This window comes from Paramisgurnus dabryanus, chromosome 22 (assembly GCF_030506205.2).
Source record: "Paramisgurnus dabryanus chromosome 22, PD_genome_1.1, whole genome shotgun sequence".
Lineage (NCBI taxonomy): Eukaryota > Metazoa > Chordata > Actinopteri > Cypriniformes > Cobitidae > Paramisgurnus > Paramisgurnus dabryanus.
The window spans coordinates 13937948-13954130 of NC_133358.1; the positions used below are offsets into that span (position 1 = coordinate 13937948).

The 16183-nt window shown below is 36.1% G+C and overlaps 1 protein-coding gene across 5 annotated transcripts in view; it reads right to left on the reverse strand.

The window, feature by feature from the left end:
- Positions 1-16183, reverse strand: part of LOC135785422 (dnaJ homolog subfamily C member 13) — a 56507-nt gene that overhangs the window by 18023 nt on the left and 22301 nt on the right. For 2 of the 5 annotated variants that reach the window (XM_065294839.2, XM_065294842.2), the window contains exons 5-29: positions 15448-15489; positions 14692-14892; positions 14232-14438; positions 13954-14049; positions 13468-13559; positions 13203-13369; positions 13043-13122; positions 9687-9856; positions 9240-9272; positions 8789-8888; positions 8593-8700; positions 8333-8488; positions 7074-7130; positions 6878-6999; positions 6708-6783; positions 5918-6013; positions 5694-5834; positions 4570-4587; positions 4070-4152; positions 1583-1736; positions 1201-1304; positions 929-1088; positions 728-790; positions 542-643; positions 352-456 (exon numbers count right to left, since the gene is read on the reverse strand). In XM_065294839.2, the coding sequence (XP_065150911.1) occupies positions 352-456; positions 542-643; positions 728-790; positions 929-1088; positions 1201-1304; positions 1583-1736; positions 4070-4152; positions 4570-4587; positions 5694-5834; positions 5918-6013; positions 6708-6783; positions 6878-6999; positions 7074-7130; positions 8333-8488; positions 8593-8700; positions 8789-8888; positions 9240-9272; positions 9687-9856; positions 13043-13122; positions 13203-13369; positions 13468-13559; positions 13954-14049; positions 14232-14438; positions 14692-14892; positions 15448-15489 (2733 nt within the window). The remainder of the gene's footprint in view (positions 1-351; positions 457-541; positions 644-727; positions 791-928; positions 1089-1200; positions 1305-1582; positions 1737-4069; positions 4153-4569; positions 4588-5693; positions 5835-5917; positions 6014-6707; positions 6784-6877; positions 7000-7073; positions 7131-8332; positions 8489-8592; positions 8701-8788; positions 8889-9239; positions 9273-9686; positions 9857-13042; positions 13123-13202; positions 13370-13467; positions 13560-13953; positions 14050-14231; positions 14439-14691; positions 14893-15447; positions 15490-16183) is intronic. The other 3 variants (XM_065294841.2, XM_065294840.2, XM_065294843.2) reach the window with 3 other exon arrangements.

The following is a 16183-nucleotide window of genomic DNA, read 5'->3' on the forward strand; positions in this document are numbered from 1 at the left end:
AGTGAACATTAAACCCACGAGACTGACCTTCTAGCTGTTTCCCCTGTCTTTGTCTGTACCATTTATCGAAATGCTATTGCTGTTAGTGCCTGCATCAGAATTCTGCATTTCTTTCTTTGTGCCCAGCATTCAGTTTGGCAATTACAAGCCACACTGCTAGTAAATTTATAACTTGCTCAATCGTAACTAAATGCAGTCCTATCTCCATTTACCAATACCACCGTTTATCGCTCAAACAACTTGATGGAAACGCCCCTAATTTCGCTTTTTAAAAAGTTTAGCTTCACGTTTGGATGGAAACTCCCCACTAGTTATCGTCCACAGTGTAAATGTCCCTTTAAACCAATGTACCTCTTCATAGCTAAAAGGTCCTCTCCTTTCTTTATCTGCGTTACCAAAGTACCACTCCTTCTCGCTCTCTCGCTTCATGTCAGGCGAAGCCTCTAACACGTTACTCTGAAAGACAAAGATGCAGAGAGATAAGAGCAATGATACAACAGCTAGCTAAGTGACAAGCAGTCAACAACATGTGGACACACACCTGTAGTGGTACAGTGGCTCTATTGGTGTGAAGGTGTGCGAGGGTCAGCAGGTCCACTAATATACGCACTCCATTTGAGTCCAAGATATCCTTCACGTTTTTCTGTCAGTCGAGAGTTAAACAAACATGAACAAAACATGACTAAACAAGAGGTCACATATGCGGTAGTTACTCAGATTGACTTACTTTGTTTAGAATGAGTTTGTTGAGGAACAGGATGAGTCTGTCTCTCTCTAGCTTGTCTGTACACTAGAGATTAACAGAAACAGAGACGGTGAAATGGCCACTAAAGATGATATAATTCAGCTCTAATGCAGTGCATCAAAAAGTGGTATTAAAAACAATAAAATACAAAAGGAGTTGTTTCATATAGGTGAAAATACTAACCCGATCCAACATGCCCACGATATACTTGGTGTCAGTAAAAGGTCCAATCTCTTCACAGCACTTCCCGTAGACTATAGTAAGAGCTTGCAGACACAAACACTTCATGGCTACTTTAGGTGTCAGCAGAAACCGGTGGTACAGCTCATTAAAGAACTCATACCTAGAAGCAGATATATGGTCAGATTTTCATATAATTAATTATTATAATAAATATTTCTTTCAGATATTTACAACACCGTAAAAGGCAATAAAAAGAGAACTGTGTTACATACGATCTCTTGATGGCACCCGACTCTTCACTTTCATCTTCCTCCAGCAGAAGACGCAGATAATAATCTCCTATTTTAATCTCATCAGAAAGGCACTCATATCTCACCTAAACACATGATTAAATACGGTTAGATGTTATATTTCATCTTTTAAGATTCAAGGCCAGCTTTATTAGCTCATTAGAAATGGGCTCTATATTTGAAGAATTCAGATGCAAAACTCTCTAACATGTGTTTTCTTGTAAATTAGCATTTTTATCAGACTCACAAATGTCACTTTTGTCATTTTATTGTTATTTAACTAATTTGCTTTAGCTGCAAAACTCTCTGCAAAAAGCCGGCTGTTACTACTTGAATGTCATTGCACAGACAAATGAAGACAGACCTCAAACTCTTGATGGTTCCAGGAGATGACAGTGGCACTGCCAAGCTCTCGGTCCACGTTGAATGCGCGCATCTCTCCCTCCAGAGCTTCTCTCAGCTCCTCTCTGGTCTTTAGATTCCAGATGAGATTAGAGCGAGCATGATCCACCTGAAACCTTTACACAGACAAAGACAATACTCAGCAAAATAGTTCAACTTTTACAGAAACGTCTAAACATATTGAGGTCAGTTTTTTTTTTTACATTGACATTATGGTGACACCCATCTAATTGTGACCACAAAACCAGTGACAAGGTTTTTGGTTAATTGAGATTTATACATAATCTGAAAAGATTTTCATTTATGTATGGTTTGTTAGGATAGGACAATATTTGTCAGAGATACAACTATTGCATGAAAATCTGAGGGTGCAAAAAATCTAAATATTGACAAAATTGCCTTTAAAGTTGTTCAAATAAAGTCCTTAGCAAATCATATTACTAATGCTAAATACATTTTTGGTTTATGGTAGAAAATTTATCAGGGAATACGACCTTTACATAATATTCTAATGTTTTGGCATTAAAAAAATCTAAACTTTTTTGACCCGTGCCATGTATTGTTTGCTATAGAGAATATTCTATATTAAGAATATTCATGACGCCGTTATAAAACTACTTGACAGAGTATTAACACTTAATGACATTTTAATGACAAAATATACTTGTACCACTGTAGTTGAGGTCAAGAAAAATATTGATGACGCTGTTATATAACTATTTGACAAAGTATTAACACTTAATGACATTGTAATTAAAAATTCAATTTGTATTACTGGTAAAAGTGGTCAGTTATGATATATTGGTTAATATCATGTTGTCATAACAAAGACATCTCAAACAATTTCATTACCTTAACTAAGAAGAGTTGATACATCCCTCTATCATCTTAGTGCGTGCACATAAGCGCTGGGGCGCGCTGCGACACCTCGATAGCATTTAGCTTAGCCACATTCATTCAATGGTACCACTCAGAGATAAAGTTAGAAGTGACCAAACACATCAACGTTTTTCCTATTTAAGATGAGTAGTTATACGAGCAAGTTTGGTGGTAAAAAATAAAACATAGCCCTTTTCTAAGCGGATTTAAAAGAGGAACTCTATTGTATGGCGGAACAGCACTTTTGGGAGTACTTTGACTCGGCGCAGTAACACCCTCCCTCTCCCATTATGAGAGGGAGAAGGGGAGGGGATTTTTCAGGCGAGTTGAAGTACTCCCAAAAGTGCTATTCTGCCATACAATATAGTTCCTCTTTTAAATCCGCTTAGAAAAGCGCTACGTTTTATTTTGTACCACCAAACTTGCTCGTATAACTACTCGTCTTAAATAGGAAAAACGTTGATGTGTTTGGTCACTTCTAACTTTATCTCTGATTGATACCATTGAATGAATGGGGCTAAGCTAAATGCTATCGAAGTGTCGCAGCGCGCTCCAGCGCTTACGTGCACGCACTAAGATGATAGAGGGATGTATCAACTCTTCTTAGTTAAGGTAATAACATATTTTAATATTGAAAATGAGTAGACTATTCCTTTAAACAAAACTTTATAACATTAATATGTTATATGAAATTGTTTGAGATGTCTTTGTTATGACAACTTGATATTAACCAATATATCATAACTGACCACTTTTACCAGTAATACAAATTGAATATTTAATTACAATGTCATTAAGTGTTAATACTTTGTCAAATAGTTATATAACAGTATCATGAATATTTTTCTTGACCTCAACTACAGTGGTACAAATATATTTTGTCATCATTAAGTGTTAATACTCTGTCAAGTAGTTTTATAACGGCATCATGAATATTCTTAATTTCATAATGTTTTTTTTTTGTTTCCTCCAGGTGTTAGAGAAATACAATAAATCATATAATAATAATACTAATACTTATAAAAATATATACAATTGTATTTTATTGCATTTGGAGACCGATTCAGCTAAAATTAAATGAAAACAGTATATAATGGATTAATCCATGCAGTGTTAGGTCCATATCACTGGAAAATTACATAAAATTATTTAATTAAATATTTTCACATTTTTTATTCTATGTCAGAAAATTGCAGAACAATCTGTGTGAGAAAGAACAATTCAGTTTTTTTATTTATTTTATTTATGCATTTTGTTAAGGTATTTAAAATTATTTGACAGTATTAAAACTTAATGACATTTTAATGACAAGTACAATTTGTACCACTGTAGTTGAGGTCAAGAAAAATATTTATGATTTGTTTATGATAAAAGAGACCCTCACGTTTGCCAGATACTCGTTAATTTAATGCATAATCAGAGTTTAGTGTGAAGTTAGTGTCTTGTATTTTGTGAACTTAAGCGTCTCTTTTATCATAAATTTGTCTTTTAAATTGGTCAGATTAATTTTTAACTAAAAAGAATATGTTTTCAAAACAGCAAAGACAATTAATCATGTAAAACAATTTACTTGTAGTAAAAAAGTTCCCAGTTGGACTCAATCTTGATCCGCTGTCGTCTCTTCCTCAGAATGACGGGTTTTTGGTTTGGATTCTACAATGAGTCAAAACAGTGTAAATAAAGAGACTTTCAGAGTTATTTTGAACATATTTTGTACAATCTGAACACTCCAAAAAATAGTTTACATGACAACTACAGCTATAATGGATTATAGTGTTGTACAAAAGAGGTTACAATCCTGTTCTAAAAAATAATACACAATTAACACACACATAAATGCACAAAACAAATAGTTGACACCAAACAAAACACATTTACAGCCTGGTTTGTTCCATAAATATAACTGCTTAAATTAGTACAACAAATACGTCGAGTGACACACAAAATGTCTAGATGTGACCCTAAACTTAAAAAGATAACACAAAACATGTTACATGGTACCAAGTGAGTGACAGTAAAAAGGGAGGGTCTAAGAAAAGGTGAGGTCTCTGATTGGATAATACTACTTACCAGGTTATTCCTGTCCTGCTGCATTGATTGACAGCAGGAAACCACAATAAGGCCAGGTGGGAGGAAATGGGTAGAGATAAAAGAGGTTATTGGTCCTGAGGTCAACCAATCACACGTGTCATTTCAATAGTTATGGTGAATACCGGAATACATTTTTTTTGTGATGATAAGTTATTTGTTTCTTTCAAATCAGCTGGATTTTGGTGGCAATGTACATGAATTTGCGTGATTGGAGGCTCAAGAGCGAACAACTGATGATCATTTTATTACTCAAGTTCTCAAAATCAAAGCTGTGCCTTTATCTTCAACATATGCTTTATATCGAAAATAATAGATATAACAAGAATAGGTTATGAATAGGGGACAATGCAATGCTCAATATGTCTTGCTCTGGCTTCGGAAGTCCCGCCATCCAGTTAAACGAACCACGAGTCACGTGACGCGATTACCAACCTGTTCACCTGCGCAGTGGCAAAAATTGGCAATAAAGCAGTGCATTTATAAAAAAGATTTGCCTTCCTAAAAAGGGGGAAAAACTTGCTACTGGATAAAAATAAGATGCCAAGTGTGCATGAAAGATAACAACGTTTTGTTCAAATTGTGTGTGGGATTTTAAAAACATGTAAAACTACAAACAGTACATATACAGATACAGTGAAAGGCACAGCAATGATCTGTGAATTTGAGTTGGCCATTATGATTCAAGTATAATATGATTCTGGTAAGGGAGTAGGAACTTAAGCAAGCCATATGAAGACAACATTTAGGAAAGAGTGTGTGCTCCACATGCATGTGTGAGCATGCGAGTTTCAACAGAAGACCCAGCAAAATGATAACCCAAGCCTGTGTTCATTCGAAACAGACATTTTATATAATGGAGGAGCAAATTATGCAGTCCTTCAATCACCTCCTGAACCAGACAGATCAAAAATCATACAAGATTAAACATGCCAAAAATAAAAACGCCTTATAAAGAAAAAGTTGCAGCCCATTTCAATGTGCTCAGAAACCTGCTGACGTACATATCCAACAGCACAGCCCAAACAGCTCTGGTAACACTTGTGCTCATCACAACTGGGGAGCAGAAAGCAGAGGAAACGAGATGCAGTCTTTAAATCGCTTACCTCTTTCTGAGCGATGCCCATTTTGTCTCTCCAGTGCATGAGTACTAGGTCGGTTTTCTCTTTGGCAAACTTCTCAACCTCTTTCGCAGCCTTACCCGCCAGACGCTGCCACTCCGGGACTTTATTTCTCCCAAACTGGTCCTGAAGGGAAAAATATTTTTTGCGATAAAAAAAAAGAAAAATCTACCAAAGATTTGACAGAGAAACAGTAAATCGTTCCATACCGTGGCAAGTTTGACATTGTCGCGTATGTGCATCCTGTCTATGTCCTTCTCTGGCACGGGGTCAGAGCTGTCTAGATATGCCAGTAGTCCAGTAGGCTAAGAGAGATATTAAAAGAGAAAGATTGATACAATTTTAGAACTTACATTTGTCTGAAAAATAAAATAATATAATAACATAAAAACACAAAAACAAAACGAAATGAAAAACAAAACAAAAAACACAAAAAACACACATAAAAATAAAATAAATTAATAAAATAAAATAATATCATACAAGAACAAAACACAAAAACAAAACGAAAACGAAAAAAAAAAAAAAAAAAATAATAAAATAAAATAACACAAAACAAAAAAAACACAAAAAATGAAAAACATAAATAAAATAAAAAAAAACACAAAAACAAAACGAAAAAAAAAACATATAAAAAAATAATAAAATAAAATAACACAAAAAAAACACAAAAAAACAAAATGAAAAACATAAATAAAATAAAATAAAAAACACAAAACGAAATGAAAAACACATAAAAAAATAATAAATAATAAAATAAAACACAAAAACAAAACAAAGAAACTAAAAACAAACCAAAACACATTTTTAAAAAATTAAATAAAATAATAATAATAAAAAAAAAACGAAAAACAAAACAGAAACACATTTAAAAAAATAATAAAATTTAATTAAACACAAAAAAAACACAAAAACAAAACGAAAAACAAAACAAAAAACACAAACAACACAAAAAAAACACAAATAAAATTATTTAGGTAAATAACTGTGCCGGCTCACCAGTATTCTCTTAAGCAAGTTCAATGCAGTGGGGTTTTCTGCTGTCCACAGACCCACTAGATGACGACTTAACTGTCTGTATAAAAAATAAAATAGAGATTGGTATTTGACTACTGTATAAACCACTTTAAGACACATGTCCAGCACAACAGTATGTTGTGTTGTGTGACCTGTTGGTGAGCATCCTCTGGTCAGAGCTGATGGTGAACATTGAGGTGTGGAGATGTCTGGGTAAAACTCCTTCGCTTAGGGCCAGCTCCTGCATCTTAGTGGCTATCTCCTTATCTCCCTCCTGAAAGAGGATAGCACTGGTCAAAACACGCACTTTGAAACTATACAATATACCATAGCAACTTTAGGTCTCACCTCAATAATGGCCTTCATGATCAGACCTGCTCCTTTAACGATAGCCATGGATGGATGCTGCATAGACACAAATACACAAACTGTTAAAGTGCACATATTATTATCTTTTTTGTACAAAATGTAATATAAATTTCAGGTGTGGCTAGAATGTGTCAGTAAAGTTTTAGCTCACAATTAGGGGTGCACCGATAAATGCCAATATACACTAATAATACGTGGCTGATCTGATTATTCACAGCTATTTCATGAACTACGGCTTTTGATCAGTAAGTCCTTATCGATCTAAAATCGCTGTTAGTTTGAGTCGTTTATAACATGCATTTGAAAAAGCACCACTCGCCAAACATAATCATTATACATATTCTTTATTATCATGAAAATTTTTGTATGGTTCTTCGTCTGCAGCGCATTTTGAGTTTCTGCACGATAGCGCCCTCTAGCTTTTGGATATAGCGGCATTTCACCGTAATTCATTGAGAAGCATAGCAAGCATCATCGGCCGATATATCGGTGCACCCCTACTCACAATACCCCACAGATCATATTATAGCATGTTATATTTGCGTGGGAGCAACAATGTGCTGTTTTCATGTGTGTACCTTTAAATGCAAATGAGCTAAAGCTCCTCACTACCTTAACAACAAACTGTGAGCGCTTTCGGTTTAAAATAAATCTGAGACAATAATATCTTTAGCCGCATTAACGCTTAGAAAAGCTTTTGGGTAAAATTAACCCATTAGTCAGTGGCCATGGGCGGAGCTTTGTTTGTGTGACATCACATTGACAAGAGAATCAAAACAGCACGTCTAATGAGACTGCTTTGGTTTAATGGGAATTAAAAAACATAAAAAGTGGATTTTTTCATTGTAGGGTTGTTCACACACTGCCAACACACATTTTTGTCCAAACACCTTGTAAAAGTGGATTTTGCATAAAAGGAGTCTAATATAAATCTGCCTAGTCAATTCAGACCCCCATACCTCACTTTATTACATATAAGAGCATAAAAACATGAAGGAACATCAATGGATATGTTGAAAGATAAGTTTTAAGAAAATCTCTGATGTCATAGCCAAATTCTCTACAGTAAGAAATAACAACTTGAGTAACTTACTGACAACCAAAATTGAAATGATTATATCATGGCAGTGGTTATAGTGCAAATATTACCTATATGATAAAAAAAATGAGATGTTTCTCATGAAAGTGACTCCATATAAGCAGATAAATCTCATTAATTTCCTTATTTGACAACAAACCTGGAAGAGTTTAAAAAGGGTCCGTCCATTCGACGCCACCATCTCCAGCAGCATGTCAAACTGTTGACCCTCAGTAGTCTCACTGTAGGGCGCGCAGAGGGCAAAAGTCAAAAAGTCTAGCAGCGAGCTGATCACTAAAGCACCCATGCCTTGTTCCTGAGCAACAAGAACAGTAAACAAACGTGAAAATGATTTATTCACCTTTCAAAGGTTTATCTACAGTACGCAACACCTGCACACGTGGGTGCACCAGGACGTACCACATTACTGATGAATTTCTCCAGAAGGTTCTCCAGAAACTTCTTGGAGGAGAGAAGAGAGGCTTTGTTCAGTTGCTCTTGCCGCAGGTCGTAATCGTCATGCATTGGCTAAAATTACAACATACAGTAATTACTTTATGTATTATACTGAGAGCTGCTAGTTTGTCACTAGTTATTTCTTGACTAGGATACTTACACACATGAGGGCACACAGCATGTCTATTGCTGCATGTGTCACACCGTTGTTGTTTCTCTTCAGTGCTTTGACAGTTTTTACCCCCAACTTTTCCCTAAACCTGGAAGACAGACATAAATCTATTATGTATAATAAAATAAATGTTATAGAATGAAAACTAATAACATAAACAGATATTATCCACAATTTAAATAAATAGCTCTTGCATGAAGATGGAAAATATTACAGCTAGAGCTAAAGGTAAGACGTACTTATGTTATTAATTATGTGTTGTTACTCTATATGAATTTATGTCAACAAACATGATCCATTCAGAGAGAGAGAGAGAGAGAGAGAGAGAGAGAGAGAGAGAGAGCAAACAAATGAAAGTTTCCTTAAAATGGTTTCAAAAAGGAAGGATGATGAATAGACAGACATGTGAAAGTAAAAGGGACGCTGGACTAATATTTACATTGCGTGTTCAAATCCATCGAAAGGACCGGACCTTAGAACAACAGAGTTGATGTTATTAACACGTGATGCTGACCAAGTAAACAGATGAAGAGTGAAGAGAAAAGTGGAGAATGTGACAGTAAAGACTGATGGACAAGATAAATCCAAGTATGAAACAGGAAAGACGAATGTCATAATAAACCTGTAACAGGCCATCTGGTTTGCCTGTCAATCAACCTATTAGTTAAAAATAATATAAGATTATTTACATTATTATCATCAGGTAAGTTAAATCAGATTTTACACTTTAAAATACATTCAAAATTTATGGCACAGTCCGTGCCAAGCAGAACAAAGATCCTTATCTTTAACTACCAACGCAACCAGTTTGATCTACGGATGCAGGAAATCTCAAGGCTTTGAGTTGCCCTGCACTGGGACAGAGTCCTGTGAAACCAGATTATACCTTGGGAGCTGTGTGAAGGCCTGGAATCCAGCTTTGGAGGCCACCAGACGTCTGATAGCTTGAAAATGAGCCTCCAGCTCAGAGTTCGGCCCTGGCAGCTCAGCATCTTGAGATAAGAGTGCCAGAATGGCATTGTTGATCAGTTTCTCTTTGTTTTCGGAGAAGAGACCCTACACAAAGAAAGATTGTTGAGCTACAGGAGTGAATCAGGGTTAATACAAAGCTTACCACGGGGCAGTTTCCCATATCCTAGTCTTTGACTAAAATGCATGTTTGAGCTAGATTAATTTACAAACATCTTGCACTTATATATCTTAACGTATATCAGTGCTATTGTGTTGTCCCAAGATGCACACCAGTATTAGATTCTGTGTAAGGTATGTTTGCTAAAACTGCTTAAATGTCCTAATATAACTAAGGCCTAATCCTGGATTAATCTAAACACTGTCTGGAAAACCGCCCCCCCCATAAGACCTTGATGAATTAACCTGTTTACATTTTTAAAAAGATGACACAAATAAATGAAGAGTTTGGTTCCAAAACGTGATAAACTCCATTAAAAAAAAAAATTTGTTACTACCAAAATCAGTATTGTATCAGGTCAGTATTAAAAAGTAAATTCTTAATTTTACGCCAAATTCAATATCCGCCCTGTTATTCTGTCATCTGTTCTCCCTTTTTTTCCCAAAACGCGATAAACGCCACTCCTTCTTCCCTGCAGAATGCAATAAATCCGCTCAACAAATCACAACGCACCATTCCACGCATTGTAAACAGCAGTGGGGAACCTTCAGGGCCTTCTACGCCTTAAAAAATTAATAAAAAGATTTTTTATTAATAAATAATATAGTATTCAATAAAAATATGTTTTTACATTTTTAAATTTCTATTTAATTCAATTTAATACAATACATGTAATATATTTTCTCTCATCTATGTTCTAACGTTAAGCTTACTGTCAGGTTCATGTCATGAAAACATCTAATCCAATCAGAATCGTCCGTCTCTATTAAGGCCCGGTTATCTGGCTCATTCATTGGTTAGGACTTCATGAATCCCAGGGAAGGCCAAGCTATGTGTTTTGGTGTGGAGAGTGACGGGCAAATTGACTAATCACGTTTTGATTTCAAGTGGGCGGGTAAAAAACAAAACATTGTAAGCCTTCATGAAGTCCTAAGCATGCAACAAACTGGATGCGATGCGAGCTGCCGTAAAACACCAAAGACGAAGATCATAGACCGTTAATATTAATACAGTCTAATGGCCCGAATCTCTGCGGTGAGAGTGGTTGAGGTAAATGGCGGAAAACGTGATTGACGTTGGCTGAGGTAAAAACTAAATTACTTAAGCGGGTGCTCGTGAAGAGCACAGCCGGGAGAAGCGCGTGCAGAGGAGACTGTGCATATGACGCGAACACGAGAAAAATAAAGGGTTTAATTATACTTTTACTTCCTGACAGTTTCACTTGTTACGTGAGGATAGTAATGACTGACAGACGACGCCGAATTACATACAATATAATTTCCTAACTAAATCTGAGAGAATGAGAAAACATTAAAATATTTTTTTCCTTGCTATACCCGATGGGCAGGGCGGAGATACATTTTGGTAGCCCGACAAGAATTCGCAATAGCCCCGGGACCTCTGGGCTCGGGCTAGCAATTTTGCGAGCCCTGGATATCTTATAACAACAGTTATAAGCCACAAGGAGGTGCACTGAGAACGCAGGGTGCTATATTTCCCCTTATGAAAAAGACTAACAAGGTATCCTACAGCTAAATATATATTTCCAAAAAATAAAAAATAAATTGAAGACCATAATTTAAGCTTGTTAAATGCAAATTTACAGAGCCTCTGTCATTACAGAGCAGCAGAGTCTGTATTTGTGTTTATCAGTTAGATTAAAATAATTTTAAACTTTAAAACTGCATTTAAAGGCAGACAATGCCCATTCTGTAATTTAACTTTGCGTGCTCATAATTTTTACACGTCCACTGTATGATTTAACGAAATACGAATAGCCTAGTATTATGGATGGAGAGGCATTTGCACTTCATTGCATATTTTGAAGGCCCAGCTGAAGTACCCATGGTTCGCCACTGGTAAACAGTAATACACGGAATCCTAGTTTTCCTCATCTACTTTGTACTTTGTGATCAACAAACAAACAAAAACAAAAAAAATTATACTTTTTGATGGCATTGATAAATCTGTGGTGGTTTTCTGAGACAGGGAAGAAACGTAAGCCATCAAAAAATAATAATTTACGCGAGAGGCACTCGAGAGACGGAAAAATGTCGGCTGTTGCTTGTTCTATCGACAGCATCAAGCTTTTGTCATGCTAACACATTGACCCCAGAGGATCTTATGAAAAACTTTCCATTATTTTACACGAAGTCAACGAAAATCAAGCAGGACCAAAACATTTTACAGCTGATCGCTGTCAAAAAGGTTCAGCGATGACGTCCCAAGGATGACAACAGCAATGACAGTGTTATTAATATGACAAAGAACGTGTTTTGATTAATGACATTAACTCTTTCACCGCCAGCATTTTTAAAAAAAGTTGCCAGCCAGCGCCAGCGTTTTTCATGATTTTCACCAAAGTTTAATGCCTTCCAGAAAATGTTCTTCTTTAAATATATAAACATGACCCTCTGCTTTCAAACAAAAAAAACGTTTCATCCTACCTTTAGTGGTTCTTTTGCAATCAGCTTTTGAATATGGGTAGGTTTCTGCAAAAACACCATATTTTGAGCAAAAAGCAGAGATAATTCCATTTTTGTGACGGACTTTTCATAGAGATCCGATTCAGAGCGATCTTTAAAACAGACACGGACATGCAGCAGCTTGCCATAGGGCAATACTTCCGGTTTTAAAAAGTTGCGGAAGGGTGCCACCTGGTGGATAATAGCGGTATTGCGGAAAGACGGAAAATCTCGTCATTGGCGGGGAAGCGTTTTCTCTTAATTGACAAGATATCTCGTCAATGGCGGGGAAAGAGTTAATATAACATGGTACATATGAATGAACATTTATATATTGATTCAATAGATTTATAGCATTAAAAAAAACTTGTCATATATTTATTGCATTTTGTGGCAAAAATAATCAATGTTTATAATAAATATTTGAAAATCAAATTATGGACTTGGATTTTTAATGTTATTATAACCTAAAGATGCTCTGTGAAAGTTTATAACAAAAAATAGTGGTTTTTATCTTGTCACTTTTTTGGTATAGAAAACATGTTTTTACCCAAATTAGTCAAAATGGATTTATTGAGTTATGGAAGCAAACTCTTCATATGTAAGTGCACAAAACCCAGAAGGTCCAGAAAGGAAGGCACCACTTACGTCTTGAGTGACGGCGTGTAATACTCCACTGTAAGATATGTTGGCGTTAAATCTGAACACTGCATCTGCAAAATTACAATCTACAAAACAATAAACAGTCAGTCATCCTCCTCTTGCTACAATTCATGTATTATAAAGAAAGAGAGAGAGATTAACGCACTGGGCGGGGCAGCAAGGAATCTGAGGTGTAGGCTCTCCACCTCCTCATCCACTGGCATGCTGAGCAGACCCCATCTCTGCCCTCGCTGGGTGGGAGCCATTTTAACACACACATCTCTGTTGCCAGACGCTCTCACGCTGTCAAGTAGACTAGCCAACAGGGAGTCCCTAGAGAAAAATGCTTTTAACCTTTTTGCCATGCTGAAATCAATAGAGATGAAATATGGAAAGCACAAGATGTTTGGGTATGTTTGTGGAGGAAGCACCTTTCTGTGGAGCAGTACTTTCGTATCTGTCCTCGGATGAACTCGATCGTGAAAACCTGAGGATTGTCTGAATCGCAGATCAGAGCGAACACCTGCACGAAAGCAAAACGCAAAAAACATTTGTTATAATCATATGCTAATTAGCATTTTATATATAGTTCTGTTATGAGGGAGTGGGCACCTTTTTCTAAAGATTTCTCTGTGTAAGTCAAAACATTATGTACCTTTAAACTATGTACACGTTATGCAAGAAGGTACTGGTTGATAAAAATAAATAGGATATACAAGGAGAAACACAAATTGAGTGAAATGTAAAAATTGGGCAGCACATATCAACAAAGAACCAGCTGGTTGGAGAGGGGGGCGCTAAAATAGTAATGATTTGTGATGTCAGCTGAGCTGAAGTCACTTCCTGGGCTTGGTTATTACATTTTAAGTAAATTATGAAACCTTTTTTGCATTTTGCTGATACGAAGCATAGCTTACCTCCCCAAAGGGCTTAACAGTAACTATGTTGTAGGAGGCGGGGTCTCTCTCCACCAGACACGTTTCTGTGAGGGCCAGAATTCTCTTCATAGGTTCCTGAGACAAACAAAACCAAAAACATAATTCTCAGAAGATTGGAGTAAACAAATGAAAAGTAACACTTCTTAAAAACAATCTCTTTCAAGCACTGCACCTCCAGATGAATCACACGAGAGTGTTATGATTTACATTTTTATATGGTGAATTTTTCAGACATGGAATTTATGTTGTGCACTTACAACGTGACGTGGCGTGACCTTCTGCACGATAAACTCCGTCAGTGAGGTGATGCACTCATCCGAGCCGTACTTTCCCAGGCGCTCATTGAGGAAGCCCTCGAAGGTCAGCACTTCTTTACGCAGACGCAGTGTTATTCCGATGAAGTTGCCAGCGTGCTCGATCGCACTGCGAATGATCTCCTCGCGGTGCTCTGACGCAAAAAGATGCTATGTGGAGGGAAAACATTACATTTGTTTACTTCCTATAAGTTATCTAAATCCAATTAAAACAAGAGTTCTAATAATGATGACGTAATTTTTCAATCACAATGTTGACAAAGTTTTTTGGCAACAAAAACTGTGAATTGAACCTATGGCGTTGACCTTGCAAGCACCATGCATTACCAGCTGAGTTACAGGAAAGCATCAAACATTTTTCAAGCACTGTATGACTGTGAAAACTGTACAGAGCCAGACATACCAATCTACCAAAGCCTCCATAAAGAATGCAAAAGCCGCCCTGGTAATCGGTGACCTCGGCGAACCCTTCAACACAGCGGTAGTCATAGGAACAGATCACCCGGTTGGTTTGAGGATCAATCTGATCGATGCCTCCCGGTGTGACCTCTAAACACACCGCCCTCCGTGTGTCACTCCAGTGATGCTTATAGCAATTATAGCGCTGACAAAATACACAAGGATTAGTTTCAGATAACCTAAAAACATGTATATACTGTTAACTGTCTGTATACAAAGATGTTGACAACTTTTCATTTATAATAAATTTTAAGTCACATTTCTACTATAAAACTAAGCAAAAAAATTAAGTGTTTGTTCTCTAAACCCAAATTACCATGCAAATTTCAATTTGTAGACATGTTATGTCATGTATGTAATGACTGTTATAATTAATAGGAATGTGGCTGCATTAAAATGGATGATGATAATATAGCAGACACAGATACAGAAGTGCACAGCACTGCCTTACATTAACACTAAACAAATCTATAGCTCATTTACATCTTTGTTTTTAAGTTTTTCAGGCCCCAATTGTCTTTTCTATTCAGAAAAGCTCTACATATTGGGTGCAACCGGGGTCTTTATTATAAAGGAGACCACATTTATATTTAGTTTTGTTTTATGTATAAATTATGAAAATCTCTAACATTGCATCATTTTAACATTGCAAACTCCAAGATAGGAACATACATAAGGTAGGACTACTGTATATACTCACTCTTCCAGTAATTTTCCCCTCAGAGAAATCGGTTCTGAATCTCTGCAGAGCAGAAAGACATCCCAATTTAGTCAACGAGGCTCTCAGTTATTCCTTAGAAAATGTTATATTTCCTTCATCGCATCACAAAAAACTTTATTATTAACAGAGTTAATAATAAACTACTAAAACCAAGGAATAATTAATGACGGGAAAATAACACACACCCAAGCGTCGTGCCGTCATACCGCGGGTGTGCATTATTTTCAAATAATTCAAAGGACCGGAGTCAATTATTTCGCTTATACCACGGATAGGATGCAGTATATGATTATTACACAGCACTCTAAATGCTTGATTCTGATTGGCCAGTCACAACATCCCAACGCATGTTATTCCAAGATAACAACCGCGTGAAATTAATAACAAATGGTTACCCGGATACTGCAAATAATTTTGACAGATACAGTTTAATACTACACAAAATTAAATGTAAAAATGTCTTTTAATAACACATATAACATTTTATTTACAAATAATTAAACCAAATAGTGTGTTCGCAACATTTGAACTGAACTGAACTGAACTGTCTTGTCTTGTCTTCTTAACACCGAAAGTAAATGGGCATTCCTCGAAGAAGGTCTGCATACATAAAAAATTAGCTAGTAAAATATTTAAAATCAATATTTAATGATTCTTACCTTATTTATTAGGTAAATAGCCATGTAATAAGTGTGATAATATACAGGCTTGTTAT